At 27.9% G+C, this 16,398-nt stretch overlaps 1 protein-coding gene and 2 long non-coding RNA genes across 5 annotated transcripts; 1 reads left to right on the forward strand and 2 right to left on the reverse strand.

Moving 5' to 3' along the window:
- Window positions 1–3,319: 3,319 nt before the first annotated feature.
- Window positions 3,320–5,483, reverse strand: LOC123265609. The gene is made up of 2 exons (XR_006509618.1): window positions 3,668–5,483; window positions 3,320–3,574 (listed from the first exon to the last, which is right to left on the reverse strand). It is a non-coding gene; the product is annotated as an uncharacterized LOC123265609 (long non-coding RNA).
- A 3,000-nt stretch (window positions 5,484–8,483) lies between these two features.
- On the reverse strand, window positions 8,484–11,537 carry LOC123265748 (peripheral plasma membrane protein CASK-like). Of its 2 annotated transcripts, XM_044729626.1 has the most exons (6): window positions 11,386–11,537; window positions 11,057–11,285; window positions 10,285–10,329; window positions 10,042–10,149; window positions 9,786–9,961; window positions 8,484–8,726 (listed from the first exon to the last, which is right to left on the reverse strand). In XM_044729626.1, the coding sequence occupies exons 4-6, from the start codon at window positions 10,079–10,081 to the stop codon at window positions 8,547–8,549; spliced, it is 396 nt and encodes a 131-aa protein (XP_044585561.1). In that variant the 5' UTR covers window positions 10,082–10,149; window positions 10,285–10,329; window positions 11,057–11,285; window positions 11,386–11,537; the 3' UTR covers window positions 8,484–8,546. The 2 variants fall into 2 exon arrangements, with proteins under 2 accessions (XP_044585561.1, XP_044585560.1); XM_044729625.1 differs by lacking the exon at window positions 10,285–10,329 and having other exon boundaries at window positions 11,386–11,536.
- Window positions 11,538–12,100: 563 nt separating this feature from the next.
- Window positions 12,101–15,442, forward strand: LOC123265755. Of its 2 annotated transcripts, none has more exons than XR_006509660.1 (5): window positions 12,101–12,251; window positions 12,731–12,891; window positions 12,968–13,763; window positions 13,909–14,049; window positions 14,997–15,442. It is a non-coding gene; the product is annotated as an uncharacterized LOC123265755 (long non-coding RNA). The 2 variants fall into 2 exon arrangements; XR_006509659.1 differs by having other exon boundaries at window positions 13,920–14,049; window positions 14,997–15,440.
- Window positions 15,443–16,398: the final 956 nt, after the last annotated feature.

The raw sequence follows: 16,398 nt of genomic DNA on the forward strand, positions 1-16,398 counted from the left end.
ACCCTCTTTATTATTATATTATTATTGTATAATTAGTTCTTTTAATCCTTATATCTCAAATTCAAGCAATAGTTATTCGCTAGAGCTAATGAATAAATAAATAACACTGATAGAAGGATTTTTTTACATGTGATGAGCTTTATTAATTAGTAATAAATGATTTTACAACACTATAGAATTTAATAAACAAATATTGAACGTTAATAAATATTTATTAAAAATTAATAAATTAAATATTTGTTTCAAAATAAATTAAATCATCAATCGTTAATAAATCCTTTATCACTGTATTTGATGGCTGATTTTCGATAAAAATCAATCACGTGTATATGTGATTAATAAGTTAAAAAGCTCGAGTTTAAAATTATCTTATTACTTTATACACAATAAGTTCTTTAAATTATTTTCTTCTAATGATTTGAGAGAATTTTAACAAGGAATTAACTCGAAGTAACAATCTATCATCGAAAAAAAGCTAGTTTTTTAAAATACTTTGAGGTAGCGATTATTTCATAACGAATAATTAATAAAAATTTATCACTTACCGTTTTCTACCATGAAACCCATCGGAAAGTGTCAGTCTTCTTTCTTAAATCTACTTACAATCTAATTATAATCTAATTAAATCTAAAAGGAGAGAAATGAGTTAAATAAAAATTCAAAAGTTTATTCACTGGGGCGAAATTATTCGCTTTATTTAAAAAAAAAGAAATCATGTTTTTATTTTTTGTACATATTTATGCTTAAATAAAATCTCTTTCTAATGAATATCTACACTGTTTAATTTATTAATTTAAATTATTCAATTATAAAAATTGTTTGATTATCTCTGAATTATGGAGCTACTTTAATTTAACCATTTACTATGATCAGACGAGAAACTTAAAAATAGTCAGACAGTTATCATACTCGGTATTTAAGTAATACCCTGGCATTCTTTTCACTTAAGAAGTGCAAAGTTAGTTTAATCAGACAGAAAGTATCCAGCATGATGCAAAATGATTTTAGTTAGGCGTAAAAAATTTGGGCATGACCTGAGTACTATTTTGAAGAGACTAGTACATGTTTGCTTTAGTCAGACCGAGCATTTACAAGTAATTAATCTTTTTACATGTTTTTTATACAAATTTATCTTTATTATATTTATCAATTACTTAGTTTGATTATTTTTTGGTTGAGTTTAAGGAAAGTAAATGTATCTTGGTCTGACCAAGAATAAGAAAATTCTAATTCAAAGATAATTTTGTTCTCTTTTTACTATTTATTATTCAATTTTAAAAAATTTAATTTATTAATCAAACAATCGATTCATAAAGGCAAACGTTAGTAAGGCTAATTTTTATTTGAAAAATGATATTTCAAAGAACTAAAATCTAGTGACTCGACGATTATCGCGACGATTTTATATTTTTTTTAAAATTAATAAAAAGATAAGATATAATTACCTTAATATCCGTGAACAGCAGCAGGAAAATCAATCAATCCTTCTTAAATCTATCTATAATCTACTTATAACCTAATTACAACTAAGGAAAGGAAGAGTCAAATAAAAAGTCAGAATTTATTTGTTTTGGGCGAAATAATTCGCTTTATTGATGAAAAAAAAAAAAAAAAAATCACGCGACTGGGGACGCAACTGTGCGCATTCACTTACAATTAATATCGTTAACCATTAACGATATTAATTGCACCGGCCTTCATTTGGCTTCTTAAAGCCAAACTTTTAGGAAACCCAGGGAAACCCGGCCGACACAGCTTACATAATCAAACCACTTTTAAAAGTGGCTTAAAAATAACATACATCATACATCATACATCATACATCATACATCATACATCACACACAATAGTAATCACACGCATACAAACATACAATAACCAATAAAAACTATTGGGGGTAAAGAGTAAAAACATTAGGGAAACAGTGACAAAGAAAAAATATAGAAAAATAATAATAATAATAATGGGGATGGGTTAGAAATATTTGAGCGCTCAAACATTAAATTAAAAAATATAATACAATTATTAGTTAGGGATTAATATAGGGACGCTAAAAAATTAAACATAAATAAATTAAAAGAATTGATATTATTAAGCGTAAAATATATATAAGGGTGCTGAAAAAATAAAAATTATCAATATTATTGGGGTTAAAATATTTATAAAGGGTGCTGAAAAATCAAAAATTATTATTATTGGGGGTAAAATATATATAGGGGTGCTGAAAAAAAAAATTATTAATATTATTGGGGGTAAATATATACAGGGGTACTAAAAAATTAAAATTATTAATATTATTGGGAGTAATATATATATATATATATATATTGGGGTGCTGAAAAAGTAAAAATTATTTATATTATGGGGGGTAAAATATTTATGGGGGTGCTGAAAAATCAAAAATTATTATTATTGGGGGTAAAATATATATAGGGGTGCTGAAAAAAAAATTATGAATATTATTGGGGGTAAATATATATAGGGGTACTAAAAATTAAAATTATTAATATTATTGGGAGTAAAATATATATATATATATATATATATATATATATATATATATATATATATATATATATATATATATATTTATTTATAGATATCTATAGATATATATATATAGGGGTGCTGAAAAAGTAAAAATTATTTATATTATGGGGGTAAAATATTTATGGGGGTGCTGAAAAATAAAAATGATCAATATTATTGGGGTTAAAATATTTATAAAGGGTGCTGAAAAATGAAAAATTATTATTATTGGGGTAAAATATATATAGGGTGCTGAAAAAATTATTAATATTATTGGGGCAAATATATATGGGGTGCTAAAAAATTAATATTATTGGGAGTAAATTATATATAGGTGTGCTAAAAGTAAAAGATTATTAATATTATTGGCGGTGAATATATATAGGGGTACTAAAAAATTGATATTGTTAGGGATAAATATATATAGGGGTGCTAAATAATGGAATAAAAAACCAATAATATAAATAATAATAATTAAGGAGGGGAAAATTATTTTTGGGGCGCTAAAAATTAAATTTAAAACAATAATATTAATAATAATAATAATCAGGGAGGGGAAAATTAATTTGGGGCGCTGAAAAAGAGAATAAATAATTCATAATGTAAATATTAATAATAAGGGAGGGAAGAATTATATTCGGGGCGCTGAAAAATTAAATGGTAAACCAATAATATTGATAATAATAATTAGGGAGGGATCAATAAATTTTAGGGTGTAAAAAAATAAAATAAAATAATAATAAATGAAATATAAATAATATATAAATAAAAATAATACCAATAACGATACCCGTTTACTGTTGGTCTCCATTCCTAGTCCTGGTGCTCCTGGTCCCCGCTTCCATTTGGCTGGTCCACTGGTCCTTTTTCCCGTAGTCCTTGTCTTTCCTTTGTTCACTGGTCCTTGGTTGACTCCTTGAATCCTTGTCTGCATCCTAGGGTTCCTTGGCTTAATCGTGGCATCCTTGAATCCTTTGAATCCTTGATCCTTTATTGTTGGCTGCGTTGATTGGCTTCCTCTATCCTTGATCATTGGTCCATCCGTCTGAAGATACACCACACAATCAATGATTAGTTAAATGTTAAGATCACTTTAAACACTGATAACAATCACTATTAATTCTTGAGTAATCCTTACATTGAATCCTTGGTTGAATTATGTTGTCCTCCGCATCTTTGGTTGAATCCTTATGGGTACCTGTTGAAACACACTAAAACACTGATTAACAGCCCCCTTTTTATACCCCCTCGATTTCAAACTAATTAATTGTTTATTTAAACACTAATAACGAAAAGAATCGATCAATACGATAGTTGCTGATGTATCGAGCGTTGGGCCACCGATTGGTCGACTAATCAACCCCTTATCTCACCCCAGAGTCTATATTTAACCCCACCGTTTGAATGTTTGATGATATCGATGTGACAACAGATTTTCGAGCTTGCAAAATGACTGGCTGGCCATTTTGCTTGCTATCAAATCGGTTGATAAGCGAATCGCCGAATCGATTGTCACACCGAGAATCAACGAAAGATCCTCACGACAGGATAATATGTATCCGGGGTAAGAAGAAGCTGACGTCGAACCGCCTGGAAGGTTACGCTCTCTTATCAGACATTATCGATTAACAATTCCGAAACGAACTAATTAAAAAATTCGCGGTAGTTTTCAATGCCAAATAATGAGGTTGGTGATGGATGTCAAATTGATTCACAAATCGAATATAAAAAAACATTATAAAAAAGGCAACGAATCGAACGCAAGAAGTAGTTTTAAATACTTTTGCGAGTCGATTGTATGTGCCTGCACGCGTGACTCTAACTTTTTTGTTCATTTATTATAAAATGAATTAAATTATTAAAAGAAAAAATACGGTAGCCGGTGAATGAAAGTGTAAGGGGTGATTTTGTCGTGAGTTGGCTCTCACGACAAGGAGAGGGTGAGAAAAGAAAAAAGAAGCGACTCTAGTAGGCACGATATAGGTTTCTGGTAAAAATAAAAATGACTCTACTTTATTATTTTATTAATAAATTAATCAAAAAGAAGGGGGTGGTAAGGATGAGTGTGTGTGTGTGTGAGTGTGTGTGTGTGAAAGAATGTGTGAAAGATAGGGTAGAGACCGCGAGAGAATTTAAGTAGAAAAAACACGCGAACCGCGAACCGCGAAATCAGCTCGATGGTATACTACCTAATTTCATTGTAAGTAAAAAATCTAATCGCGGAGCAAAAAGGGCTAGTTAGCAACTAAATGACTCTATTTTTATTAATTATTAATTTTAAAAATGCCGTTCGATAAATTTTAAGACTTGGAAACCAAAAGAATTGATCAGAGAAAATGAAAAAGAGATTAAACCGTCACCCAAATCGCGCCCGGGCACTCAAGGGGTGAACATGTTTAATCCCTGATTAATTCGCAAGGATCAGGATTAATTTGGTTTCCCAGGAAGATCTTATATGCATGATGATGTTGCGCACCATCATCAAGCAACGAAACTTCACGCCTTGTAAAAATTTACCGAAGCGACTGACTCTACGCTAACTACCCGATAAATTATTTAATTAAAATAAACGTAAAAAAAACCACCGAACTGATTACTAAACCGAATTTAATAAACGACGAGACGACGCGAGAATTTAATTAAAAAAAAAAACGGACGGACGGGAAAGAGTAAGAAAACTCTTCCTAAAAGAGCGTGTGTGAGAGTACTCTTCTAGAAAGAGCCAGAAGTGTGTGTGTGTGTGTGTGTGTGTGTGTGTATGAGTGAGGGTTGAAGTTAATTTTTAAACAAATGACTCTATAACCTAAAAAGAAACCGATCGTGAATAAAAAATAAGAAAAGAAAAAGATAAGAGTGGGTAAGATGTAAGGTTAAATGTGTGTATGTGTGTGTAAGTGTGAGTGTGTATGCACGTGAATTTAATTTAATTTTAATGAAAAAAAACAACTGAATTTAATTTAAAAATTTTAAGAACAAAAAAAAACACGAATCAATTTGACAAACTAATGAGAATTTAATGAAAACACTGAGAACTACCGCGAATATGACTCTACGTTAACACGTTATAATAAAAAAAAAAAAAATGACGCTACGTTATATACACAATCTACGTTAACACTTTATAATAAAAAAAAAAAAAAAATGACGCTACGTTATATACACAATACAGAAAACCGACGCTAGTACGCGAGAAACCCGAAAAAAAAACTAATCGAGGAGGTAATTTGGACGACCGGCAAAGTTGACAACACCATTGCTCGATGTGCACGCTTGGCCGGCCGACCGGGAACTGAGCTCCTCAGGGTAAGCTTTCCAGTACCCCCGCTCCGACCCCCACCCTAGTGTCCTCTACGTGACTTTTTTCAGGGTTGATAATTTTCATGTTTTTTATTATTTTTAGCGGTAATACGGGACTAGTTCGCGACCGCGATTATTTTTTAGAGCAAGAGCAAGCCTCCGCGTATCCATTCATATAGTTTTTTAAAATTAAAAGTTGATTTTTTATAACTTTTTTGAAGATTTATAAATGTGAAAATGTGTGTGAAAATGTGACGACTTTAGCGCTACCTGCAGTGTTTTTTACAAGTAACAAAGATGGCGTCGCCAGACATGTTGACACAAGTCCCATGGCGCATCACGCGGTTGGAACATTGTTCATCTCTGCCAAAACTTGAAAAGTAACTCATCAATCGTGCCTCCAAGCTTTCAATTAGTGTTATTACTATTAATTACGAAAAAGTGATAGTTTTTTGGTGAAAATCAATTGTTAAAAAAATTATGTCGCCAGTGAAAAGTGAAATTAATTGTTGTGCTATTGAAAAACGACATCACCCAAAAAGAAGAATAACAAGAAGATAAAACTAGTGAATTTATTATTTAGAAATATTAAATTCATTGCCAGAGTTTGGATAAACATTAAATATTTATGTTTTAACTTAAATTATAAAAATTTGGTGAGTAAAAATATAATTGTACTTAATAAAAAATGAAAATTAAGTTAGCCGACATTGAAAAATTAAAAAGAATTTTTTTTTTTAAAAAATGACTACAAAAAAAAAGAAGAAAAAATTGTCATTTGTTAAAAACTTTAAAAACTCAAAAAAAAAAAACATAAGTGCAACTTTTTAAAAATATTTTTTCGTTCTAATTTAATTATTAAAAAAAAATCAAAAAATTAAAAACGTCGGCTAACTTTAGAAACTTTAGCATCATAATAAAAAAGTAATTTAATAATATAAAAACAAAACAAGTATTTATTTTGGGCTATTTTTATTAAATCAATTAACAACATTATATTATTTTCTTGCTCCTAAATACACAATAATATTTAAATGTTATTTTTAAATTTCTCATTCTATTTTATTTATAATTTTTCAATTTTTTTACTTCAAGACCCGTCATCCTTAATTATTTGTTTTGTTAAATAAAATAAAAATCAAAGTAAAAAAAACAAAATGATTGTATATTTCGTTTGTCCGGAGTCATCGTTTTCGTAAATTTATTCATTAAAAATTATTTATTCTTCATTAGTATTTTAATAATTAATCTGTCAGTCGGTTATTTATTTAAAACTCACGATAGACAATGACCAGTTATAAAATAGTAAATCTTAGAAAAAAAATGATAATTATTCACATACACTCATTCGATTCATTCACTGCGATTTTTATTGTTTTATTTTATTATAATTAATTAATTAATAATTACTTAAGTTTTTAATCAAACGCTATTTCTCTTTCTCTCATTGTCAGATAATATATTTAATAAATAAATAATGACTTGCGGTTTAGTATAATATATAATATAATAAGACTACGTGCAAAGGCTGCGGGCTTATCAAATAAACATTTCACTCTCATTCATGCCAATTGTTCAATAGATACACGAGCCTTTGCATTCAAATAAATAATCCAATTAATATTAATATAACCAAGCGTTTGCTACTCCCTCTTTCTTCATTAAAATTGACCAAGCATGAATTTTTAAATTTAATTAATCAATTTAAATAATCAATTATGCACACGCTAATTTAATTTTTTTTTCTTTTAAATTCGAGCTTAAAAATCAATTGATTTTCGATTAATTAAGACTACTTTTTGAAATATTTTTTATTGCAATTGATTGAATCGCTACCAGACTTATTGAATCCCTATTTTTTTTTTTCCTTAATCATGTTTTTTTTTTTTTTTTCCATAGTTTCATTTATTTATTTATAGTTTTTCGTTAGTAACATTAGTTGTACAATATAGAATAGAGAAAGAGATTTGAGAGGGGTACACATAATAACATCAGGACAAAATAATTAAATTTCCGTACTAACTATCTTTAGTAACTAATTTTGATAATGATAGTCCTAATAATTTTAAAATTTCGGTTCCGTGACTAGATTTATTTTTATTAAAATTATTTTTATATACATAGATACAGAATTAATCAAAAATAAATTTATAAAATAATAAAATCAGTATAAAAAATTTTTTTAATTACAATTGATATGAAATTACATTAAAATAAAATAAAATAAAATATATATAAAATAAAAAGCGTGTAAATATTTAAAAATTTTATCACAAAACCGAAATTTATATTATAAATAAAGCTGACAAAACTCTAAAATTTCACAACAATCAATCAAACAAACCAATACAACAACCATTACAATAATAAAACAGCATTTAGAGAAAAATTGATTAAAGGGAATAATAATAATAATAATAATAATTAATAATTAAAAATCGGTAAATCGTTTTCTGTCCGTAGTTTAACAATTCGCGTGTAGTCGCGTCTAATAGAATAAAGGCTATCGTTTAATTAAAATTCGGTCCCAGCTCTCTCGTAGCATCTCTTTAAATAATGCGTATAATTAATTAAATATTGTTGAACACAGGGTTCAAGACCCATTTTATTTCTTTCTTTTTATATCATTTGATGTACTCTCTTGATTTCCCGATTGGATTTATTTATTTTAATAATTAGTAATAATTTAAGGGATCATTATTACGTGAGGGTGATCGTTGTCAGTAGACCCATCTCACTGGCGTCCACTGCGGTGTCTTTTGTATTTTATCGATTGCGCCTTCCAGCTGAGCAATCGTCTCATCAATATCGTCATTGATGATCGTCAGATCGAAGAAATGTCCGTACGCCTGCTTCAGCATGTCCGACTCCTTTCCAAGTCTTTTCAGACTTCCGTCGTACTGTAGTCAAAAATTTTATTCAAGTTAATTGAATGATTTATTTGAGAAAGCCCATAAGTCAAAAATAGTAAATTTTTCAGGAGAAGCAAAAAACATTTTTCTCGGTTAAGTTTGCATTAACATCATGAACCAATGATGAATAATAATAATGTTAGTTCGAGCATAAAAAAAATTTAATTGTTAATTACTATTATTTATAATAATGATTTCAAGTTGATTGACTTATTATGGGGTTTCTCACCAAAACGAATATAATAGTAATAAAATCATTAATATTATTAATTTTTCTCCCTCAATCATTTATTATATTTATAAAATTAAGCACAAAATATGTATTGGAACTACAATTAACGAAAATTATAATAAATCATCTATTTTTAAATTCAAATTAGTGAATTGAGAGTCAACAATAAAACAAACAACATTTTAATTTATCACAATCTAACTTTATAAAACTAACAATTGCAAAAATTATTTAAATCAAAGTATTTAACAGTAAATATAATATATTTTCATTTAGTTATCATTAATTTTAGAATTTAAATCAGTTAAATCAGTGTCAACAACCAAAAAAAATATTTTTAATTTTAATCCATCAAGCGAAAATTGTAAAACTCATTAAAATTCAAATATTTAACAGTAAATTTACTTTCTAATTATCTAATAATCAATTATTTTAAAATTAAAGTCAGTGAAATCACATCAAACAATAAAACAATAATTTAATTCAATTTTTTTAAACCCATACTAAGAAAATTATGAAAATTTAAGTATTTTGCATTGAACTGAATTTTTCTTCAGAAATTTATTTTTGGAATTTTGAAATTGAATGTTTATTCGAAAAATCCCTTGAGTCACTGACTTATGGGGTTTCTCAATTAAACGAGATTTGTATTAACCAATTGTTTCTCGGTTTTGAACGCGGATTTAATATTTTTTGGTGCTGGTATAAGTGAGGGGAAATTCAAAGAACCGAAGAATGCAATAAACCCGATTTAAAAAAAAAATATTACTCAAATAAACGATTCATTTAAAGTTAAAAAAATATTTTATACTTACGTCATTAAGATTTTGTACGATGGGTGCAGCGATAAAAACAACATAAGGAGCAAACTCAGCGGTACGAAGTATTTTTAATGCTTGAGGTTCAACGTCTAGAATAGCCATTTTTCCTTCTTCGTGGATTTTTCTTATCGTATCTAACTTGGTACCGTACATTGCGTCCTCGTGTGTACCTATATTTAATCAATAATTTATAATTATTCATTCAAGTGAAAAATTTCATCTTAATAATAATAATAAAAAATAAAATTACCGTATTCTAAGTATTCATTAGCGCTGATATCCGTCATCATTTCATCATGTGTGACAAAATAGTAATTGCGTCCACTCTCTTCGTCGTTTCGTGGAGGCCTCGTTGTATCTGTAGTTTAATTTAATTCACAAATTTATTAGATAAATTTATTAATTAAATAAATGATAATTAATAAATTTGTATTTTTGTTTCGGAATTTAAATAAATAATTTATCAATTATTGAAATTTAAAAAATGTCCTACGCTATAAATTTATTGATGATATAAAATCCATCAGATAGGAAATGTCTAGAACAAATAAAAGATTTGATCTTTATATCGATATAACTATGTTCTATTTATATTATTATTTTCAGTCATAATTGGAACAAAAAATGAGACTGAGTTCGATCTATAGTTGACTAGTTTTATAAACGCATGAATTAATTTTAAAGGAGGAAGTGGAATAAAAAATACAAAATTAAAGATGGAGATAGTTAATACCCTCGTCAGAGCGGGCCATGAAGGAGATAATCTCTCTCAATTTTTTCGGTTTCTTCAGTGTATTAAAAATAATGTTACTTAGAACAAAAAAATTAATTATTAAAACAAAACTATTTTAACGATGACATTAAAATTAAAAAGCATTTGTAATTTTTTTTTCTTCAAATAAATTGTAACGAAAAAATAAAAGATAATAAAAATTTATTTCAAACGAATTTCACGTTGTTATTTAATTATTAAAAATTGACGGCTGTCATCGCCTAAAAAATGTAATCTCCTTGATAAACATTAATCAGTGAATAAAACTAAATTGAAGAAGTTAGCTAAATAATAAAAGAAATAGATAGTAAACAAATGGTAAGTAAACACTCGTGTGACCTCTAGCTGAAAGAATGAGAGTCTTGAGTAAATATAATGGTTATTGACCGACAGAGAGTGTGTGTGGGTGGTCAAGATTAATTTTCTCCAAACGTAATAAACACCAATAAAAATATTTACTTAGCGTAATAATTTATTACAACATGGTATTTACCTTTCCTCAGTCAACGGTCGTTATTATCCAGCATACTCGTTCAATCATCAGACCAGATAAACGATAAACGTCTATCTAAATGTCACAGTTTATCGACGTTAATCCTTAGCCTCTGACAATAATACCCAACAACTGAAATTAATAAGCCCGACGTGACAATCCAATTGCTCGTATTTTTTGACAGTGAGGGAAACTTATCCGCTGGAATGGACTTCCTCGGAGGCTGTTTCTGTTGGAAAAACGAAAAAAACTGAGTGAAAAATGAATTTTTATGCTTGTGTCTTCCACTCCTAATTTTTACCAAGTTCCAATAGAATTTTAGCACTTACCCATTTTACTAGCGCGGTACTCAGCATGATAATCTCAATCGGACACTGTTAACTCGTGTTCAAGGCACTACACTAATAAAAAAGTTTTATTTTTAATCACTTGTCACTAATTAAAATTCTTACTCTGGCAGCCATCTTGCCGACAAGCATGCTTCGGAATATAAGAGTCCGCGCACGCGCCCATCTTTCATCCCGACTAAGACCGAAGTTTGCGTGCCGTTTTTCAGAATTCGAATTTTCTAATAATTTTTATAATTAAAAAATTGTAAATTTAATTAAGGTAAAAATAACAAAATTATAATTATTATTGGAATTTACACTTTATTTTTGCTTTAATTTTATTTTTTTTCAAGCTTTTTTTTGTAGTTTTAAAAAAATATTAATCGTTAAAATATTGTTTATCATACAATCGTTTCATAAAATTTATTTAAGGTAAAAGCCCCAATAGATGATCATGTACCAGTATATGATCACTCCATGTATTTGTATACCTATATTTGTGAATATAGATATACAAATACATGGAGTGATCATATACTGGTACGTGATCATCTATTGGGGCTTTTACCTTACTTAAAAATCTAATTATCTATTATTTTCTTAAAGAATCAAAATGCACTAACTAAAATTTTAAATTTCAAGCTTTCGTTCTGCGCGTTGACATCTGACCGACCTGTAGAGCCACCTGCAGCTTGTTTTGTAAGTGATACAATGATCCCGCGTCCTTATGTCACATTCTGTAGTTCATTGCGCGAATGATAAACAATATTTATTACACAGGTGTTGTTTTTATTAATAAATAATTTTCATTCCTGAAGCATCACCATATCTTATTTTACATTTGTGTAAATAAATATATAATATACGTAAGTAAAAAAAGTAAAAATCATAATAACAAAGCAGTGCTGTTAACTGATAATTTTATTGTTTGTAATATTTATAATGCATTCTTATGTTGAAGTCTTTTTGATTTAATTTTTATTCCAAACAAATTATTGACAAGTTTGTTACTATTTTATAATCAAGACTGTCGATAGTAGTTATTGTAATATAAAAGTATAACAATATTCGTTAAAAATATATAAATGTTGAATAATAATTTACCATGATACTAAATCAATAACTGACAATTTTTTTCATTTTTTAAACAAATCAATTGCATTCAAAAAATCTCTTTTAAGAATTTGTATTTAATTTTTATACATGTGGAATTTTCTTATTAAATTGTTTTTCATAGTAATTCTGTTTCTATAAAATTACAAAGAAAATTCTAATGTGTCATTAATTTTACTAGAATAAATTTCTATTGTTTCATCATAATTTTTTTTTTTTTTTATTTTTTCAGGCACGTGGCATTTTTTTCATCGCTATTGCTGGCATTATATTTTCACGAGCACCTATCAATTGTTTAGATCATATAAAAGAAGAGTGGCCACGTGATAGTGTTTTTCACGATTGATTCTTGACAAATTTAATAAGCATTCTTTTAAATTTTTAAGTATATAGGTAACATTATTTATTAAAATAAAAGAACACATATGTTTTATTTCTGAAATAATTATTCATTTATTTTCATTTTCAGATTTATAAATGATGAACTGTCAATTGTTGATAAGGAAGCAGTTACAATAGAGAAAAATAGAATGATCAATGGCTTCATATTATATTGATATTTTAGTATTTTAATTACATTTATCTATGGAATATTTTTTCTTTGGGTATTTTTAAAATGAAGTGATAATATTGAGTGCGTTGAAATTCATAAAAAGTTTTAATATCCGAGCGAATATAGTACACACTTTTTATAAATCAGCATCAAATATGAAAATAAATTGACCTCGTTGCAAATAGTTTAAAAATTCAAACAAGTTTATAATGAACAAAATTTTTTTATTGTGAAAATGAATCACAGAGACTATTTATTCGCCAGAGTTTAACTACTTATATTTATAAATACTCGATATTTACGTAGAGAAATTTAAATATGAATATCATAAATTTAACAAATATCACTGACCCAATTCCGTTGATTAAATTTTGTATGATTTTTGAAAATGATTGAAACAAGTTGGAGTTTTTTAACAGCAGAGCGAACTTGTAACTCGTTATAACTTCTGAGAAAGTTGTGAGTCATCAAAATTCAAACAATTTTCTTACTTTAAACGATACAAATTTTTTCTTTTGTATTGTTAGCAACAATTTATATTAGTTGAAGGATTTATCATTATTAAACTAAAAAACTAACTATAACATTTTTTAATGGTAAATAAGCCCGAGCTTATTAATCATTTAAACTGATTTATGAATAAATAAACCATAATTACTTATATAAAAATGGCAATACCGCTTTTGAAACCACTTATCTCTAGATTTAATTGGTAAGTAACAAATTATCCCAATTCTTATAGATCAGTAGTCTATTGTTAATTGATCGAGTATATATATATATATATATATATATATATATATATATATATATATATATATATATATATATATATATATATATATATTTATCGAAAGCTCCATTGCAGGAACAAAACTGACCAACTGATGAATCTTGGTATCAAACGTGATGCTGCAAATTCACAAAAATTCAAGCTGCTGTGCCGCTGCTGGTCAGGTCTCTAGCTGGATTGTCTTCTGTTGGTATTTCATCGCCGGGTGAGTCAGAATTTATCTTTAATATTTTATTAAGTATTGCATTTAGAGTCTTACTCGTTTGAGCTGATATTTTTACTTAAGATGATCAGATTCCGGTCAGTTGGCTCGAGAAAAAATTATTAAGTCTTCTGAAAATTTTTGGCAATCCAGATAATTCATGACAAAGAGTCATTCAAAAGTTTTATCAAGTGTACAGTTAGCTATTCGAGAAAAAAATTTTTTTAAGATGTATAAAAGAATGGTAGGATATTTAAAAATTTCCAATGCTTCAGGTTTCCCAAACTAGCGACCTTATCATCTTAAATTGTAAATTATATTAAAATACTGCAATTATAAGATCGCAAAGAGTTGATGAAAAATTCCATGCTGTTTTTTTTTTTTTTTTTTTTTAAATAGTTTTGTCAAAGATTTTTTCTATCCTACCAAAACATATCATCAACATTGTTTTGATAAAAACGAAAAAAGATAAAGATTTTTGTAAAATAAATAAATGAAAAATGAAGTAACACCTGAGGGTTGTTAAGCGCTGATAAGGGCCGGGTTTTCTAACAGCATAAATATGTTCCACTCGAGAAAATATCTCTTCACGCGTACGTACTTGTTCTACACTGAGTATATACATCTATACGATCGATTCCCGGTATCCATATAATACTATACTATTATATATATACCAAAAGTATAGCATATAATAGCTATAACGTAACATTTGAGTCTTTTATATTCACTCGAGGGAGTCTATGCTCCACCCTCAACTTCCATCCCACCCAGAGAACATAACAGGAGAAAACGAACTTTTTAACGAGCAAAGAAGTTATCGAAGAACAGTAGTGAGAGCGTCCAATCGTGAAAACCGCTTTGCTTCACTTTCTCAAAGTAGCCTGACAATCCTATCTCCGATCTCTATCGAATTAAACTTATAATGTTTTTATTTTTTTACTTTATAGCAGTTTGTTCTTCGACAAACTAAACATACAAATGTCTTTCCGATATGCATCGACGACTTTTACAAATCGGGAGGTGTCACGAGCGCTAAAAAATCCACCAAAGTCAGCAAGAAAAGTGTGGAATCATTATTTGAAAATTTTATCAAACAGCTGCGAGGCTTTACTTTTTCGGATAATGTATGTGTAATGTCTTTTATATACAAGTACAGTTTGAGTATAGATGTATTGATTTAGCAGGCAACAGAAGATGATACCGCTATTTTTTTTTTCTAAATGAAAATTAAATTTTTTATTAAAAAAATTGAAAAAAAAAAAAAATTAATTCAATTATCTTTTTAATGCATTATTCGCAGGGCAGTAAATTACAAAGCAACAGACATTTCAAAAAAATGAATATAATATATTTCCTCGAGGAATACAATAAATGTGGCTTATCTCCACACCATGAAATTATCATGACAAACACAGTTCCATCATTATAATATAAATTATTCTTATTTCCTACTTAAACATTAATAATTTATTAAAATTAACCTTGTAAAATAATGGAATGATAATTTATTTAAGTCCATACGTAATAATTCAAAATTTTCACACCCGGGCTTGATATTTATACTTCATTCCAGAGCGTATCATATTCAAATGGCTGCTAAATGCATACATTAAATTTAAATAACAGACACTGATGTTACATTCTTCCAACTGGTACATTGTTAACTAAAAGCTTGCGATTTTATTCAGCGATCAAACATTTGTAGGTCTGTAAGTCAAAACCATTATTTTCTGCACGGATGGTGTGTATTTTTTCTCGTATGCACCACAAACAAATGCTCTTTGTGGCCGATTATTTGAGCAGTACTTTTCCTATGTAGTACTTGACAACCATTGTTCTTAACCATTGTTCTTTGTTAAGAATAAAGTCTCTAATTAAAGCTACACCACTGTGAAAAAATTCTATTGATTGCATTCCAAAACTGATACTGAGTCCAGTAAAAATTTTTATTATTTTTATCGATTAAAAATCACATTAACGTTACAAATATATATTTGTAGATGCAGATAGATCTCTTTGAGTTGAATCCAGTACATTAAACTTTACAAACTATTCAAATCAACTTGAATTCAAATTCATGAACATACTTTTTATAATTTTACGTTTTACATTTCTTCAAACAGATTTAAAAGTACTGCTCATCTATCATTCGAAAAAAAAAAATGATTAAGAAGTGTTCTAAAATTTCTAAAGAGAAAAAAAAATTTCGTTTCATTTTGTCACATCAGATGTAAACAATTTATCATCTAGTCTACTCAAAAATGTACTTTCACAAAAACTGAGCGAATTTCCGTAGAAGTAAAATATTAGGGTGTCAATAGCGCCGAGAGCAGTGTATCCGAGGTAAAC

Source organism: Cotesia glomerata, linkage group LG5 (assembly GCF_020080835.1).
Source record: "Cotesia glomerata isolate CgM1 linkage group LG5, MPM_Cglom_v2.3, whole genome shotgun sequence".
Lineage (NCBI taxonomy): Eukaryota > Metazoa > Arthropoda > Insecta > Hymenoptera > Braconidae > Cotesia > Cotesia glomerata.

What these genes read in the sequence shown, in the direction of transcription:
- LOC123265748 (XM_044729626.1), bottom strand. Translation starts at nt 10,081, where the DNA reads ATGATGACGGATATCAGCGCTAATGAATACTTAGAATACG. An exon ending in TAATGAATACTTAGAATACG is followed by an intron (nt 9,962 to 10,041) that starts GTAATTTTATTT and finishes GATTAAATATAG; the next exon opens with GTACACACGAGGACGCAATG. An exon ending in TCGTACAAAATCTTAATGAC is followed by an intron (nt 8,727 to 9,785) that starts GTAAGTATAAAA and finishes TTTTGACTACAG; the next exon opens with TACGACGGAAGTCTGAAAAG.